Source organism: Arachis ipaensis, chromosome B5 (assembly GCF_059453495.1).
Source record: "Arachis ipaensis isolate K30076 ecotype BB chromosome B5, ASM5945349v1, whole genome shotgun sequence".
NCBI classification, from domain to species: Eukaryota; Viridiplantae; Streptophyta; class Magnoliopsida; order Fabales; family Fabaceae; genus Arachis; species Arachis ipaensis.
This window is the reverse complement of record NC_142440.1, coordinates 105872177-105891545: the sequence shown is the minus strand read 5'-3', so window position 1 is coordinate 105891545 and position 19369 is coordinate 105872177. Positions and strand designations below refer to the sequence as shown.

The 19369-nt window shown below is 36.5% G+C and overlaps 1 protein-coding gene across 1 annotated transcript; it reads right to left on the bottom strand.

Moving 5' to 3' along the window:
• Positions 1-3940: 3940 nt before the first annotated feature.
• On the bottom strand, positions 3941-13885 carry LOC148565265 (uncharacterized). Its single transcript, XM_088487136.1, has 10 exons — positions 13755-13885; positions 13601-13671; positions 8003-8328; positions 7229-7900; positions 6513-7044; positions 6205-6425; positions 5177-5689; positions 4914-5080; positions 4708-4814; positions 3941-4353 (listed from the first exon to the last, which is right to left on the bottom strand). The coding sequence occupies exons 1-10, from the start codon at positions 13883-13885 to the stop codon at positions 3941-3943; spliced, it is 3153 nt and encodes a 1050-aa protein (XP_088343262.1).
• Positions 13886-19369: the final 5484 nt, after the last annotated feature.

Here is a 19369-nt window from a genome sequence, read left to right as displayed (position 1 = left end):
ACCTAGAGGGAGAGCTCAGTCTCTGGGAGTCGACGCCGAGCTATTATCTTCGGTGCCGACCTTTAAGCCTTGTGATAATCCGAGCTTTACTCCAAGAGGGTGTCCAATCGCGTAGAGCTTTGAGCAAGAAACAGGGGGGGAGTGTACCTGCAAAGGCACTCCGAAGCTTAAGTTAGTATTGAGAATTCAATGTGTCTTTATTGCCTGTATTAAAGAGCAATAATAAGTGTTTAGACGTTTCACTTTTGTGAAGCAGTCCGTTAAGCTGATTTGTAACGTTACTTTTTAATAAATGACATTGATTGCCGATTAGTAACTGTAACGCCCATTAATAACGTAAATTACCGAGTAATGACTGCAATGCCGAACTATAACGCCAATTTTCTGGGTAATAATGTGAATAATGCCGAGTTGTGAATGATAAAGCCGATTTATGATATTGAATTTGTAATGGCCAGACCACAGCCCCCAAGCTTGGCCTGGGAAAGTATTTTAATGAAGTAGGTTGAGCTTTTAATGAAGCATAAATCGGACATTTTGAGTAGGTGTATAATGTCGGCAGGTGAGTTAGGCTAGGAGCCCCCAGTTCAAGATGCTTAATTAAAATATTTTTTGGAAAAGATTAAATGATGGTAGAAGTGACTGTTTTTAATGAGGAGAGAGAATCAAGTAATGATGGCAATAAGTGTTTTGTCATTTCTAATGTCTGAAGGGGTGGTTTGATGTGATTAGTAGTGGGTGTAGTGGAGTTGAAAAGGTTATGTAACTCTTGGTTAGGTGTATTTGAAAAATCAAGAGTTGGGCTTTGTGGGTTAGTTTTGCTGTTTGAAAATAAAATTGAGTTTGAAGGTTTCGAAACAGAGGAAAATGAGTAAAAGAGGTATGTGAAGTTTCTTTCTTTTTCCTTCTTTAAATTCAATTCTTGGCTCGTTGTCTGTTCCTCATCTTCTTCATTTCTTAGTTCGAATGGGGTATGAGAGGGATACTGAAAGGGAGATAGATTGGTCTGATGATTAGGTAAATGAGGACGTGAAGGGTCGTGTTTCATTATATCTGGATGTTGATGCTGTTAGTTGCATAGACAAGGCTGGAATAGTGAGGGCTGGGTCTGGAGTTCGTTTGGAGTTATTGCCATGTTCAAAAGATGATAGGATTTACCAGAGAGGGGAAGGTTTTGAATATCTCTTTATGTATAGCTGTGTGTTGGAAGAGTTGAGGGTGAGGGTTCCGTTTAGTGATTTTGAGTGTCAAGTGCTAAAGCAGTTGAACTGCACTCCATCCCAATTGCATCCCAATGGATGGGCGTTTCTACGTGCGTTTGAGATTCTCATGGAGTTTCTGGAAGAGATCCCATCAGTTGAGCTGTTTTTCTCCTTATTTCAGGCGAAAGGCGTGTGGAAAGGCGGATGGGTAAATCTTAATAGCTCGCCGAGGTTTGCCATATTTAAGCTATACAAGTCTTGTTTTAAGAATTTCAAGGAGATGTACATTAAGGTGAGCAACTCTGAGGCCGATTTTCCCTTTTATTTGGACGAAGATTTAGGGGAAAAGTTCCCTCTTTGGTGGTGTTCGGAGCCGCAGAATATTCTGGGGCCTGAAGTGATAACTCCAAGGGATGAGTGCCTAATTGAGTATTTGACTGAGGTTGTTGATCGGAAGGAGTTGATTTCAGTTTATGACCTGTTGCAGTGGGAGGAGAATAAAGATGCTGTTATTGCTTACTTGGGTAAGGATTGTAAATTTGTTTTTTGTATCATGTTTGAGGTTTGAAATGTGTATTTGTTTTTCTTTCCAGGGGGTAAATATCCAGGTGTTTCTGCTGTGAGTCTGAGAGCTCGGGTGAAGAGCAAGGGTTTTGATAAGGAAGGGTCTACGTCGAAGGCAGAAAAGATCGGTACTGGCGAGGTTGATCAGCTAAAGCTGAGGAGGAGGAAGGTTATTGCTAAGAAGAGGAAAGGTGGCGTGGTCGATTTGTCCGACGTTTCTGATGATGAGAAGGATGAAGTGCCAATTGAAGAAGTTCGTAAGTTTTTTGATAATCAAAAGATGTTGCATGGGGTTGCTGAACAGATTGATTCTTCGTCCTTATGGGGGAGGGATTACCCATACATGGTTATTGCTGATGATTGTTGTCAATCGTCGGCAGATATAACTCTGGCCGACGAGGTTGGTGATGTGGCCATTGATCAGTACATGCAGGTAATTTTGATTTTGGAGTGAAGGTTTTTGAATTTTTCTATTTTTGTGGGATACTAATTTTTGAATTTTAGGTGGTTGGACTGCGGCTGGCGAGTTTGGGGCGTAGCCATGAAAAAATACATCGGAAGTTTGTTGAGAAGAAGGAGGATCCAAGCTTTAGGGAGGAGTTGGCTATAAAGACTGCTAAGATCTCGGAGCTAGAGGTAAAGTCAGCTGAGGTTGAAAAGTATTTGAAAGATGTAAAGGATAGCTATGCTAAGGATGTTGAAGATTTAAAAAAGAAGGAAGCTGATTTATCTGCTCTGGGTGCCCGTATGATTGAGGTTACCACTCAATTGAAGGATTAGAGAAGAACAATCAAGGAGAAATTCTTGATTCCTTCCTTGAAGGATTTGAGAGGGCGTCTGTGCAGGCAAGATTCCTAGCTCCCGAGGTGGACTTTTCAGCGATGGATCCATGAAAGGTAATTCAGGATGGTGTGATGGTCGAAGATGATGGTGCTGCTGAGGAGGGAGATAAGAATGTTCAATAATATTTTGGCTTGTTTTTTGTTGATAGTTTAATTTTGGTAAACTATTTTGCTTCTGTGGTGGGTTTATGACTGTTTATGTGTAGACAGTTTAGTTGGCTTTTGTTATTGTAGCTTATATTTTACTACTGTTTTCTGGGAGAGGACAAACTTGGTTGTTCCTATTTGCATGTTATGATGATAATATAATATTATTGCTATATGATAAGTTGATTTTTATCTGGTATGTGAGTTTGAGTTGAAGCCAGATTTTTTAGGTAAAATTTGTTGTAATGGTGAATTGCCATTAATTTGATTGAGAAAAGATGAGTAGGCCGAGTTTGGGATGCCGATTCATAGGCATGATAATAACTGTATTGTGTTTTTAGTGATTGGAAATGATTGTGAATAAGATCATCTATCGGAATTGGCTATGATAGTATCATAGTGTTGTGATTCTGACTAAGATCGGATATTTGATTGACTAATTGGTAAATTCTGAATGACTGGGTTCCGAGTTAGATCGGTCATGTTTTAATGATCGGACTCCGAGTTAAATCAGATGTTTGAGTGAATGATCGGGTTCCGAGTTAGGTCAGATATTTGTCTGATTGAATGATCGGATTTCGAGTTAAATCGGATATGTTGAATGATCGGATTCCGAGTTAGGTCGAATATTTGTCTGATTGAATTACCGTTTTAAGGTCCGCAGTCGGATTGACTGATTGTGTCCGAATGATCGGATTCCGTTTTAAGGTCGGCAGTCGGAATGACTGATTGTATCCGAGTGATCGGATTGATAATATAGATCGGCATTATATGTTTATGCATGAAGCGAGAAATGAGTTGGTAAAATAAAATAAAATATTTATTAAGGAACCTTTGATTCCAAAGGCCTAGGTAGGCTAGCCTCGTTAAAACCTCTCCAAGCAAAACCCTTGTGGGAAAAATCTTGGTAGTAGGAAAAAGAGTACTGGCCTGTCCTTGGTTTTAACTATAATATAACTTTAAGGAAGATACATTCCAAGTGTTAGGTAGATCTTTACCCTCTAGGGTTTGTAGTCGGTAGGCTCCATTGCCGATTACTTCTGTGACTCGGTAAGGGCTGTCCCAATTAGCTGCTAGTTTGCCATGTGTTGATGGTTTCCTAGCTTGTTCTGTTTTCCTAATCACAAGGTCATTTATACCGAAGGATCTTGGATGAAGCCGTTGGTTATATCTTCAGGCCATATGCTATTGCATAGCTAAATGTTTGATTGCTGTGGACGATCTGAGCTCTTCAATGAGATCAAGTTCGGTTTGCCGAGCAATGTCTTGTGTAGTTTGGTCGGCCAATTCTTTGCGTAGTGAGGATTGGGAGATCTCTACTGGTATCACTGCGTCTGAACCGTAGACTAAACAGAAGGGTGTCTCCTTTGTGGTTGAGTGAATTGTTGTATTGTATCCCCATATGATCTCTGGGATAAGCTCGGCCCAGAGGCTTTTTGCATCATCCAGTTTCTTTCTTAGAGCATGTAGTATTACTTTATTTGCGGCTTCAGCTAACCCATTTGTTTGTGGGTGCTCTACTGATGAGAAGTGTTGTTTGATTTTCAAGTTCTGCAAAAAGGATGTGAATTTTTTATTGGCAAACTGGCGACCATTATCTGTGATAATGTGCCGAGGAATGCCGAATCGACAAATAATATATTTCCAAACAAAGAAAAGCATTTGTTGTGATGTAATCTTGGCTAGAGGTTGTGCCTCTATCCATTTGGAAAAATAATCAATTGCTACCACAAGAAATTTTACCTGACCTACTGCTGTGAGGAAAGGGCCGAGGATATCTATGCCCCATTGGTTGAACGGCCAACTAACCTCAGAACAGTGTAGGAGTTCGGCCGGGAGATGTGTAATCAGACTGTGTTTTTGGAAATTGTTACAGCTTTTAACTTTTGCTTGACAATCCTGTCATATTGTCAGCCAATATAAGCCAGCTCTGAAGATTTTTGAATACAGACTTCGGGCTCCGAGGTGTGTTCCACAGATCCCTTCATGTGCCTCAGCAAGTGCAAGCTCGGCTTCTGTTCTGCAAAGACATTTAAGCAATGGACGAGAAAATCCCCGTCTATATAGGCAATTATTATAAATTGTAAAAAAGGAGGCTTGTCGGTGGAAGTGTCGAGCATTTTTTACGTCGCCTGGCAAGATCCCTGTTTGGAGATACTGTATGTATGGGGATCTCCAATCTGCTTCCTTTGTTACACTTAAGACTTGTGTTAGTTCAATGCTTGGTTTAAGTAGTGTTGACTGATAAAGTGATGATCCATTTGGTTGAGTGCTGGCGAGTTTAGACAGAATGTCAGCTCGACCATTACTCTCCCTTGGTAAGTGCTGTATATCATATTTAGAAAATTTTGGAAGTAAATTTTGTACGACAGCCAGGTATTTAGAAAGCAAAGGGTCCTTAACTTGGTATAAGTTGTTTACCTGTTGGATGATAAGCAAGGAGTCGCAATATACCTTAAGTTCAGTGATGTTTAGGTCGGCAACGAGGCTAAGACTGGCAATTAGTGCTTCATACTCACTTTGATTGTTGTTTGCTTTAAATGAGAAGTAAAGGGAGTGTTCGATGACGTTGCCGTGACCATCGTCAAGTATGATACCTGTGCCACACCCCTGTGGGTTGGAGGACCCGTCGACGTATAAAGACCATTCGATGTAGTCTTCAGTTGTACTCGGTACTGAGAATTCGGTAATAAAGTCAACCAAAAACTGGGATTTGATGGATGCTCGGCCTTCGTACTTGATATCAAATTCGGATAGCTCCACCGACCATTTTACTAGTCGGCCAGCTAGCTCAGGCTTCTGCAGGACTTGCCACAAAGGTTTATCTGTTCGAACATGGATTTCATGGCTCTGAAAGTATGGTCGGAGTCTCCTGGCTGAGAAGACAAGGGCGAGGGCCAGTTTCTCAATGCTCGGGTATCGAAGCTCGGCGTTCTGTAAGGTTTTGCTAGTAAAATAGATCGGGAATTGTTTCTTTTCTCTTTCTGCGACAAGGGCGGAGCTTATAGCCCAGTTAGTGACAGATAAATATAAAAATAATGGCTCCTCTTGTAGGGGGGTTTGTAAAATTGGTGGTTTTGAAAGAGTTTCTTTGATGGTTGTAAATACTTGTTCGCATTCATTAGTCCATTGGGAAGAATTTTTGTTTTTTAAAGTCTGGAAAAAATATGAGGATTTAAAAGCTAGGCAAGGTAAAAATCTAGAAAGTGCAGCAAGTCTCCCTGTTAACCGTTGGACTTCTTTGATGGTGTGTGGACTTGTCATGTCTAAAATAGCTCGGCATTTTTCTGGATTTTCCTCAATACCTCGGCTAGTAAGCATGAAGCCGAGGAATTTACCGCTTTGAACACCAAATGCACACTTTTCAGGATTTAATCGCATGTTGTATTTTCTTAGCTATCCGAAGATTTCTGTGAGGTCATCAAGGTAATTTTTTCGTCGACGTAGACCTCAATGTTTCTGCCGATTTGTTTGGCGAAGATTTTGTCCATTAGACGTTGATATGTTGCACATGCATTCTTAAGATCAAATGGCATGACCTTATAACAATAGTTTCCATATTCAGTAATAAAGGCTGTCTTATTTTGATCGGATGGATGCATTTGGATTTGGTTATAACCAAAATATGCATCCATAAAGTTGAGTTTTTCAAAACCAGAGGCATTATCAACTAAACAATCAATAGAGGGTAAAAGGTAGGAATCTTTAGGGCATGCTTTGTTGAGATCGGTGAAATCAATACACATGCGCCATTTACCGTTATGTTTTTTAACCATGACGATGTTCGCCAGCCATATTGTGAATCTGATTTCTCGGATGAAGCCCGCGTTGATGAGCTTCTTGGTTTCTTCTAGGGAAGCCTGTTTTCGATCGTGGCCGAGATTTATCTTTTTCTGTGCTATAGGTCGGACAGATGGATCTAACGTTAACTTGTGTGATATGATGGATGGGTCGATGCCTGGCATATCAGCTGGGGTCCAAGCAAACAGGTCGGCATTTTGTTGTAAGAATGCTCGGAATGATGATTTGTCTTCTGAGGATAATGTTGAGCTGACGTATGTGAATTTGTCCGTGTTTTCTGTGAAATAGATTTTATCTAGGTCTTCTGTTAGGGTTAGCCTTTTTAGTGTTCCTGCTCTGGGATCAAGGTCGGCCAGCATGTGTTGGTCGTTCATGTTGCCGATATTGTGAACCTGGGCTTTTGTGTTACGGTTAGGTCTTTTGAGACTATTGTTGTAGCACTCCCTGGCTTCTCGGGCATCACTGTGAATGGTTGTAATTGTGTTGTCCTGCAAAGGGAACTTAACACAAAGATGAATTGTAGATACTATAGCACCGAACCTATTTAAGAAAGGTCGGGCCAAGTATTAAATTATAGGGACTGAAGCAATCAACAACTAAGTATTGAATGTCTGAAGTTTTTGACGAGGGAAACTTACCGAGTGTGGTTTGTAACCACACAGAGCCCATAACCAGGACTCGCTCGCCTGAGAATCCTACCAAGTCACCAGTGGAAGGTTGGATGACGTTATTGCTTAGTTTTATTTTCTGGAATGTTGAGTAGAAGAGAACGTCGGCGCTGCTGCCTGGGTCGAGCAACACCTTTTTAACTAGGAGATCTCCGAGCTGTAAGGAGATTACGACGGGATCATCCATATTTGCTACGCTGTTGTCATGATCGGTTGTCTGGAATGTTATCTGTGGAGATGTCGGCAGTGGTTGCTGTTGACTTTGATCGGCGTTGATGGAAAGTATAGCTCGGTAAGATCTTTTTCTTGCTGAGCTTGTGGCTCCGCCACCTGCAAAACCTCCGGAAATACAGTTAATTGTACGTGTTGGTAGTCCAGGATGGCTATTGTTCGGTTGGTCTCTATCTCGGCCATATTGTGTAACCGAGCTTTGGTCTCCTGAAGGATGTGCTCGCTGCTGCATGTGGCCGCTGATGTATTTGTCTAGGTGACCCTGTCGAGCTAGTCGCTCCAGTAGGTCTTTGGCGATGACGCAGTCGTCGGTATTGTGTCCGTGCTTCTGGTGGAAGGAGCAGTATTTTGATCGGTCAGTACCTTTTGAATCTGGGTAACTGCCAGCCTTTCTCGGTGGCTTGATTAATTTTGAATTCAAGATCTCCTTGATGATATCATCGTGCTTGGTGTTGAATTTGGTGTAGGTTTCATATCATGGAATTGGTTTGAAATTCTTCTTGTTGTCCCGTGTTTTGTCGTCGTCTCTATAGTGAGGCTTTTCTACTTTCCGAGCTTGTCGGAGTTCTTCGATGTCGATCTGTCCTTTAGCTTTTTCATGGAACTCGGCCATAGTTTTTGGTTTGGCCACAGTAATAGTTTCCTGGAATTTTCCTGGTTGTAATCCGCTTTTTATGGCGTGTAGTTCCACCTCAGGGTGGAGGTCGGGTATACTTATGGCTATCTTTGTGAAGCACGTCATGTAGTCCTTGAGGCTTTCGTGCTGGCCTTGCTTGACTGTGTTCAGGTAATCGGAGTCATGTAGATAGATGGCTGATCTAGCGAAGTGCTCCTCAAAGGGTTTTGATATGTCTCGAAATCGAGAAATGGAACCTGCAGGCAAAAAACAAAACCAATCAAGTGTAGGACCGTCTAAGTAAGATGGAAAATAACGACATAAAACTTTATCAGATGCACCGTTTACTATCATTATGGAGGTGAATTTCTTGATGTATTTCTTCGGATCACCTAACCCATCATAGGGAGTTAGGGTGGTCGGCAGAGTAAACCTTCGGGGTAGTACGAAGTTCATCACCTCCGCCGTGAATGGTCCAGGAGAGCTTTTCGGATCGTCATTCTCTATGTCTTTCTGAGCTTCCTCATTATGTTTGGGTTGCTCCTCTTCTTATCGAGCAGTGTATGAGACATGTGTTGGCCCTGACTACTGCTCGGCTTCTTCTGTCTATTCTTGTCGGTCATTATTTTCGGTTCGAATGTTATTCAAGTTGGCAATTTGATTTGCCATTCTTTGGTTCTCCTTGGCCACGGCTTGCCGCAACTCGGTTACCATCCGGAGCAATTCGGATGGCGTGGGTAGAGGTTGTTCAGCCATGACTTCAAACGGGAACCTCGAGGCCGATGATATATGGAGAGGTTTATTTTTTCGGCCCCACGGTGGGCGCCAATTGTTCTTGTATGGATACCTGGAGGGAGAGCTCAGTCTCTGGGAGTCGACGCCGAGCTATTATCCTCGGTACCGACCTTTAAGCCTTGTGATAATCCGAGCTTTACTCCAAGAGGGTGTCCAATCGTGTAGAGCTTTGAGCAAGAAACAAGGGGGGAGTGTACCTGCAAAGGCACTTCGAAGCTTAAGTTAGTATTGAAAATTCAATGTGTCTTTAGGATAGAAGATCATACCTTTTTATAGGTGATAGTGTATAAATCGGTTACATTCCTGCTTTATTGCCTGTATTAAAGAGCAATAATAAGGGTTTGGACATTTCACTTTTGTGAAGCAGTCCGTTAAGCTGATTTGTAATGTTACTTTTTAATAAATGACATTGATTGCCAATTAGTAACTATAACGCCGATTAATAACGTAAATTACTAAGTAATGACTGCAATGCTGAACTATAATGCCAATTTTCTGGGTAATAATGTGAATAATGCCGAGTTATGAATGATAAAGCCGATTTATGATATTGGATTTGTAATGGCCAAACCATGTGGTATATTGATCCTTGAGCACGGAATGTATATATACCATGACTTACTGTAGCTAATTGTTCGTCTATGTGTACACCACACGAAGTGAATGAAAAAACATGATTGTAACCACGAATGTGTTTCCTAAAATGGTTCCCTTCTACAGAAGAGTCTAAGAAGATTTCAAGTAATTCTTCAGGAGCATTTATTTGGGGCAAAGAGACTTTTCCTCCATTGCAACACATGTCAAATGTTTCATGGTGAAACAGACGTGCATTATAGTGTGTACATGTCCTTGTAGTAGGTAGTGTGGTTTGAAGCACTATTGTATTCTGTTAAAAATTTCGAGCACAATTGTGGGATGTTCGGACATGGTGTCTAATTTTTGCACTCGCATAAGAATATTAAAATATTATGTTAAAGATTTCTTTTTCTACATGTGCCAATAATTGTATGGTTAGGTACTCGGGTAGAATTCATTAATTATTTCATATTATTTTAGATAGTGAAATCAAGAGTGAACAAAGAATATGTATACAACTTCTCAATTGAGGTTTTTTTTTTTTTGAAAAATAAACGTAATTTTTAAAGATGTAGTATCTTTTCTAGATTTTTCTGTTGCCTAAACTCATATAAGATTGTCAAAGTTTAAAGTTCTAAGTAATATATGAGGTTAAATATATATTTAATAGAGCAAATCTTTATTCTAAATTATACTGAAATATACAAAGAATATTTTTAAAATAATATGATTCTATTGTGTTTTTGTTTGCTATTCAATTTTATGAAAGTTTTGAATGTCGCCCAGTAATTTATAATAATTTTAATTATATTTTTTAAAATTATTATGATAAATTAATGATACAATAAAAATTTTGTCCATTAAAATTGCATAAATATTTTTTATGGTCAACATGCATGGTGTACTTTTATTTTGTTATTTTTGTTGGTGTTTATGTTAATAATATTTCCTACATTATTAAATTTTAATTTGATAATCTTTTTATCATCAAGGTTTATTCCCTCGTTACTATAACAACGTTAAAGTTTATTTCCATCACTAAATGATATTATGTGTCTCATGATTTTTGCTATTGGATAACAGTTGTAGTAGCATTTTTTTAGTTAGTACTTAAATTAGTGATTCATTAAAAATTTTTCTTGTAACTCAAGAATGTATACACCGTTATCTATGTTTTTAATTCGAGGTATACATTATTTAGTTACCTATTAACTTGTAATTTTTAATATAACTTTTAATATAATATTTAGTTTTTTATTTTAAGAAATTAGAACACATTGTGCCATTAGTAAATTTCACCATTTATTAAATTCTTAATTTGTTAATGACCTTATAATAAAAAGGATCCATATAATTTGTACAGTTTATTTTTAAATACATGAGATAGGACATCAATATTTTTGTAGTATTTGTTAATTGTTGTTTTTGTGTTTAAATTATATTTTTTTGTTTAGTTTTTCTCTTTAATTTTAAAAGATATATGTTATTACAAAAATTTTATTATAAAGTTATTCTTATTATTATTAGTTTCATGAATGTATCAACTATTTTAAATATTTTATTTGTTAAGTATTTATTTTAAATTTTTTTATTAAATTCAGAATTTTGTTTACAATATATAGTAAGCATAATTTAAAGAGCAATATAGATAATAAACATAATAAAAATTCATTTGTTATTATGATAACTAATAAGCATAATAATACAATAAGTTTAACTAAACCCATTTTATATAGTAATGTATATTAATAAAACTTTATATTTATTCAATATAATAAATGTTTTAAATGATTATTATATGATGATGATAAAATGTTAGAAATATAAATAGAGTACTCATTATTCATATTTGCATGACTTCTAGTATTGTTTGTAGTTAGTTCATAAGAAGCAATTGGTTGAGGAATTGAATTAGTAGTAGTAATGGTGTCTCGACGTACACCTATATTTAAAAAAAATGAAAATTTTATATGTTATATACTTTTTTAAAAAAATAAAAAATTAGTGCTTAGCAATAAAATAAAGCGTGTTAATTAAGTTGGTTAATTTTGTTAATATTCTACATTAAGAAGATTTAATGTGCAGACAAAATAACTTATATCGATGTGTTTACATGTTTAAAGCATATAAAGATACTAACTAGGGGATCTATTACTTGGACCAACTCCGTTACCATGTATTTCAGTACCTATATTTTTAAAGAGCGATATAGAAAATAAGCATAAATTAAACTAATAAGAGAAGAATTAGTTATCATAATATTAGTTAACTTTGATTGCGTGAAACAAAATATCGGTAACTTTAATTATTTTAGAATTAATAAAAAATTAGTGCTTAGCAATAAAATAAAACGTGATAATTAAGTTGGTTAATTTTGTTAAGAAGATTTAATGTGTAGACAAAATAACTTATATCGATGTATTTATATGTTTAAAGCATATAAAGATACTAACCAGGGGATCTATTACTTGGACCAGCTCTGTTATCATGCATTTCCATACCTATATTTTTAAAGAGCAATATAGAAAATAAGTATAAATTAAATTCATAAGAGAAGAATTAGTTATCATAATATTAGTTAACTTTGATTGCGTGAAACAAAATATCAGTAACTTTAATTATTTTAGAATTGATCTATATTTTTTTATTATAATACAAATAGTTTTTTCTATGCTTCTATTATATTTTTTATACTATTTTTTTTTAAAGGTTTGAATCTCATCCATTAATGTTTGAGATATTTTAATTTATTTTTTAAATTTGTTACCATAAATTGATGATATGATGAGTATTTCATCAATTAAGACAATTAAGAATACAAAAATATGTTTAAAAAATAATTTATTTGTTATTCTGTAATGTATTCTTGTTTTTTTTGTGTTTACGTTGATAATAAAAGGAATTAATCTTTATAATAAAAGGAATTAATCTTTATTTATGCAGTGCTTTTTTAATCAAGAGAATAAAAAATAATAGCTCTTGTAATTTTTTTAACTGTTATATTTATATGTAAGTGAGATATATCCTAATTTTATTTTTATTTTTTAGAAATATATATCATTACCAAAGTTCTAAAATATGAGAACATAAAGAATTTAAAAAAATTAAATTAAAGTGTTGTTAAAAAATTTAATGTTACATTAATTTATTACTTTAATATATAAATTTTATTTTTGATTATAAAATCATCATGATAAACTTTAATATAAGAGTACTTTTTATTGTTAGTCTGACATGATATTATTTTTTTATTCTTTTTTAATATAAATATAAATATATAAATATTATATATTACATTATATATTATATTGTAGGATGAAAATAAAATATTAAAAAAATATTATTATTATTATTTTGAACATTAAAATTTTTTTTAAATTATTTTTATGGATGAATGATGTCTTAAAAAGTTGGATACCAAATTTTTAATGTTAACTTTATAACTTCATATATGATTGATGTGTTATTTGATTAAGAAAGACACTGCAGTGTATGTATAATTTCGTGATATATGTAAGACCCAGAATATTTGAAAAGTCTTATTATGATCGAGTCTCAAATCCTACAGTTATTTATAGCCTTAATTTCAGGGATTATTTTATTAAAGATAATTAAGGCAAGTTTTGATTTATTGGATTTGAGATAAGTTATGATTATTATCCAATTTCACAATTATTGGATTATTTTCTATATTTGAATTATAAAGTTGATAGTTATGAAATAATAAGGATTTTATATGATTTGGATTAGATAAGTAATATTTTAAATATTAATATTGCTATTTTAGAAAAATGAAGAAAATTAAGTACATTATTTCTAATTATTTGATTTGGGCATTTTATTGAAAATAATTTGTGAAATTGATGAGCAAAAATAGTATTTTTATACACTAATTTTGTTGGGTTAAAATTTGTTCCTAATTACTATATTACCCCTACTTTTATTTGAAATTACAAAAGTAACCCTAACCCTTATTTTCAAAAATGAAACCCTAATTTTTCCCAACCCCTAACCCTAACAGAAGCAGCCGTCACCCCTTCACCCTCTTCAATGAAAAACTTCAGAAAAAAAAGAAACAGAAAATCATGGAGGAGGGAGCTTGAGGAAGAAAGTAATCAGAGAAGGAAGAGAGGAAGGAGGCCGCGTTGATGCTGCTACCAATCCGCGCCGCCATGGTCGTCCCGTCCACGGCGCCATGAGCCGCGCCTTGCCGCCGGACTGTCTTGGATCTGCCACACGCGTTATCACCATAGAGAGAGGGAGCAACGCGATTGAAGAGAGGAGGAGGAAGGGAGCTTCACCGCGCCGTCACCCAGCCGGTCGCGTCTGCTGCCTCACCGCCGTCGTTGTCGCATGCGTCGCCGCCCCGTAGAGCCGCACCTTGCTGCCGATCTGTCGCCGGTCCTGCAGCGTCGCCATGGATGAAGCTTCTGCCACCACCATGAACTGTGAACAGAGGTGAGAAAGAGAAGGCTGCGATGGAGGGAACCGCTCCGTCCAATCTCCGCTTGTGCTGCCAGACCCGCCGCGACCAGCTTTCACAGGGTCGCCGTCAAGCCGTGTCGGAGGAGGAGCGCCACCGCCGTGCCTCCATCGTCACTGAGGACGCCGGTTGTCGCTGCCGCCATCAGAAAAGGGCTCAGGTCGCCGTCAATGTCGCTGCCGGATAAGGGAGCTGCATCTCTGTGATTCTGACCGTTGGGGATGGTCCTGTGACTTCCGGGATCTCTGGCGGAGCTCCGGGCTGAGCCTCTGCCGCTTGAGACCCTGCTGCTGTCGCCGGAAAAGGTTGCCGGTAAGGGTTTTCATTGTGGTTTCTATCCTTTTTGAATTCCGGAAATACTATAGTCGCTGCGTGTTGGTTTCAGATGTCGTGATTGGAATTTGTCGCCGCTGCCGCTTGAGGTGGCTGCCGGGCTATTGCCGAGCCGGCCCGGAGAACGCCGCTATTTCGGTTCAGCCGTCCTTTCTTAGTTTCGGTAAGTATTGATGTTTCGGAAAGCCACGCGTTAGTATTCTGTTGTGTTCAGTTAAGGAATATGAGTTTTGATAATGTGGGGTTGAGTCCTGATTATTATATGTTGCGAATAATGTTGCGATGGCTATTGCGAAAGTGGCTGGGAGCTGAGGTCTTGGTTGCCGTCAGTTCGGGTTGAGGCGTAAATGACTCTATGAGACGTTTGGATTATGGAATTGCGTTTTGAGGTAGGGGCGCTTTCCGAAAACTATATTTTGTATATTGGAATTATTACATATGGGTACTGATGTGAGGATGTGTATTTGGTGATTGTATCAGTCCTATGTATTGTTTGGTTGTTTTGTATGATTATGGGTGTTGGTTTAACTCGACTGTTGTGTGGCTCTGTGAAATGAAATGCTTTTGAAATCAATTCTTTTAAAGCTTTGAGATCGAGTTGAATCCGTTGGAAATTGATTTGAGTTGAATGGATTTTATTGAGAATGTGTAAAATAGAATACACTCTCGATTTCAGCCTGGCTGGCTTTAAATGATCTAGTTTTTGATAAATGATTGTTGCTGAACCGTTTCTTTAAAGCTTTAGAAATGAGTTTATTCGGCTGATAATGATTTGTTGTTGAAACAGCTTTCTTGAAATGTGGAATTGAGATGACTGTTGGATATTGGCTTGCCTTGGACTGATTTTAAAATTTGGGCTGTTGAAAAGGATTGTGAAACGGTTTAGTTGGGACCCGAACTGGGTGGCAAAGTCCAAGTTTTAGGGGAGGTGCTGCCGAAATTTCTATAAAATCCGAGTCTTTATTGAAATATTGTTTGGAGAATGATGAGTTAAAGACTTCTACTATTTTATTTGAATTATCAAGAAAAGAATGATTCATGCTTTTGAAATGAGTTAGTAAAAGGGGAAATTGTAATTTAGTCTTGCTTCTTAAAAAAAAGGCATTGTATCTCTTTCAAGAGAAAGTTATTTAGGTGAAACTTGTGTTTTAAAGCTGTTTGAACGTGAAAAGGGTTTATGCCTTTGAATTTGACTTGGGGGTTTCAATTAAAGAAGTTTCAATGGCTTTGAAAGAACCTGAATGTCTATTGACAAGTTTCATTTTGAAATATTTTGAGAAAGGTTTTAAGTACTCTTTGAATTCTGAATTCTTGCAAGACTAAAACAATTTGAACAGTTGAAACGTTCTAGAATTTATCATGGGGGTCGAAGTTGGTTTTGCCTAAGTAAAGGAAACGGCTTTGAAAGAAATAAATGATTACATGACTCGGTTTGGCTTAGATCCTATTTTATTACTCAAATCGGAAAGCCAAGGTTTTAATGATTTTAAATGAATTTGGCGAAATGAGTTATGTTATACTCCCCTAAAGACTTGGGACTCTGTCGAGAAACTTTTGTTATAAAATCTCATTGTTGGATGGGTGTTTTTGAATATCTCAAAGAGGTTTTTAACTTGCCATGATTATGGAAGTTTTGGATAGAGGATGCCGAGAGTGGCATTGTTTTAAAAGGGGAATTTACCTTGAGTAAAAGTGGCTTATGAGCCTGAGATGATTTGAGAAATGAGATCTTTAAAGCCAAGGCTGAAAAGAGTTGAAACTTGATTTCAAAGTGAAATGAATTGAGAAAATGATTTATGGCTTAAATGCCGATTTCATAAATCTGATGATTTTGAATGGTGGAAGTGCTGTTTTATTATGAGCCGGAATGGCTATGTATGATTATGAATATTGACTGGTTCTGGATTGAACCGTGAGCCGGAATGGCTGTGTGTGATTATCAATATTGGCTGGTTCTGGACTGAACCGTAAGCCGGATGGCTGAGATGGATGTTGATCCATGGATGAGAATGAATGCATGTATATGCTGAATTATTGATAATTGTGATTTTGCACTTCCACTATCTGAGATACGAGTTTCCCTGGGTAGTAGCAGTGGCTAGCCACCACGTACTCCAGGTTGAGACTTGATACTCTGTTGACCCTATGTCGTAAGTGTGGCCGGGCACTATGAAAGCCCCGGATGAGCTCGCCCCCGTAAATATTCACCAGTGAGGGTGATGGATATGGATCATGATTATGATCAAGTTTATGATGAGTATAACTCGAGTTGGGGATGCGTGACAGAGGGACAGTCCAATGGTTAGCTACCAGGACTTGTCGGGTTGGCTCTATAACCGACAGATGATATCATCAGCCACTAGGGACAGGTATGCATCATATGCATTTGTGTGACATTGGTTGGGTGTGCATATTATACTTGGTTTGCCTATGTGATTAATTGCTAATTGTTCTACTTGTAATAACTGTTTGTTTGTGCTTGAACTTCCTATCTGTGTTTGTATCTGGGACTCTGTTGGATTGTGGTGATTGGTTGTTGGTTGGATTGTTTGGGCCTAGGGCCGTGGTTGGAAAGACATGAACTGATGGTTGATTTCGGTTTTGTGGTTCTGGTTTGGAATAAAATTATGAAAGGCTATTTTGGTTCAGCATAGATAAACCGTTTTGAAAGGCTTTTGAGTTTTTGAGAATTGAACTGTTCCTCTTTCAGAAAAGATTTCAGATTTCTATTTATTGTAAACCGTTGTTTTTGAAAAGAGGCATAAGACAGTTATTAATCACTGGTACGGTTTATCTTCACGTATCCTATTACAGTAATTTCTAAAAACCCTCTACTGAGAACCCTTTCGAGGATGATGTTCTCACCCCCCTACATTTTTCCCCTTTCAGGATATGGCGCAGAAGTTACGAAAAGTTTATTTAGTTGTTGTTGAGATGTTTTGTATTGTGTTAGTTATGGTTTATTGTACCCTCACCTTTATCCTGATATAATCTGTAAGAGGGATAGGGATTGTATTGGATTATGTTTGTAATATTATTTTTATATATATTTGTATATATATATGGATGTACTCTTTATGAGTTTTGTAAGTTGTATGGTATTTATGGATGTATGTTATCGGACGAAAGAATTTTTGGGAGCGGTATTGCGATTTAAAGTTTTAAACAGGCTCATATTTTAGTATTAAATAGTATAAGTGTCGTCGTAATGTTCGAGCTATCAGAGTTGCGCAGCCGGAAGCGTGAGCTTTGGTAGTTAGGGTGTTACAATATATATAAAATAAACCATGCATAGTAATATTAATTTGATTAATTTTGTTACAGAATATCAATGATAGAATAGCAACCAATTATGTTATTTTGATTTCTGTTACTTGTGGCAGTTCTATTGTCATGCGCTTCCATTCCTGTATTTTTGAAAAGTAAAACATAATTATTAAGAATTAATTCAATTCATAACAAAAAAAAATTAAATTTAGTTATCGTGTTACCTATAACAAATTGATGATAGGTGGTAGCTCTGGCCATTTGTCTAATTGTAGTCTGGCTATCCCTATGTTTGTAGTTAATCGGTACCTCCACCTGTGTTTGGCATTGGAGTTGGAATTGAAGTTGTATCAGTTGATATGGCAATTTGTTTTCCTTGGCAAATCATCTCCCGATAACTTGCACGTCTTTTAACTAGGTGTTGTTATCATTGTTCTTCGGTCATATTCTGTCTTCTTCGTCTAGCATAATCTTAATGAGTACACTTTTATATGTAAACCATATGTTGTAGATTTAATTATTCCAATGACTTTAGTTAATAATAATAATGATTTATTTTTCTTTATAATTTAAATACTATTGTCCCATTGAAATAACTATTAATAAAATAATTATATTTTATATACTATTAGTTATTGTACTATAATGATATATTGATCACTTATATACTATTGTATTATGGACTATTATTTATATCATTATTATCATTATAGTATAACGTTGTTTATATTTTAATAATTTTTAAAAAATATCATGAAAATTAAAGATAAAAATATAATTAATAAATTTAATTTTAAAATATCATGTATCCTGAGTACGTAGTGTCAATTTTCTTTATTAGGAGTGGTTTAGTTTTTAAATTCTGTCGTGGGTAAACCCATTTTTTAAAAAAAAAAGAAACAAGGGCAAAAGAGGAAGAAAGTTTTGGATACTAAACCTATGTATCCCCATTATATATTGGTATAGTTTAAGAAACAAGTTGAGCATAGTAACAACTATATTTTTGATGAAATTGTTAACATAACAAGTTCAATGCATGTACGCATCTGTGAGCAGAGTTTACATGAGCTTGCAAACAAGTGCGTTTTTACGAGTAAAATCTAGGTCCTGGCTCAGTATAATAACAACCATAGTAATAGCTATAATTGAACCCTGTCATTTTATCAAACACAACATAAGCATTCATTCACACAGCAACGAGAATACATTTATTTTTTTTAATAAAGAAAATCTAAATAATGTACTTCTTGTTCAATTTAATTATATTCGTATTAAAGAAGAGACTCATTGATGACAAGTCATTTTAGGTTAGTTTTACTAGCAATTTTTACTTGTTTTCATTAGGTTTCATGCATTTCTTGCACAATAAGTAAGTGATTGGAGTAGAATTTCATGTCTATCTTGATTCAGTCAAACATTGTGATTTTATGTAGTATCATGAGATTTATGTAAGAATTATGTGATTATAATGAATGATGTAAAATCCTATGATTTTAGCAAGGCTTTGATTGAATGTTTGATTGATGACAGATGAAAAGAAGAAACAGAGAAGGAAGCAATCCAGAGGAACACTACGCTCAATTGAAGAATGCTACGCTCTCTAGTGACGCGCACGTGAACAGAACGCTTACGCATAGGGCAAGAATTTTGGAAGACCCACGCGTACGCATGGGTATGATCAGCGCTTATTAACAAAGAGAGCGCTACGTTATCTGAACAAGTGCCTGCGACAAGTTTAAAATTTGGGATTGAATATTTGGCATCGATGCGCACGCGTACATGACGCGTACGCGTGGATGCAACAATGGTGAAGAAGCACACAAACGCGTGGATGGTGCGGAAGC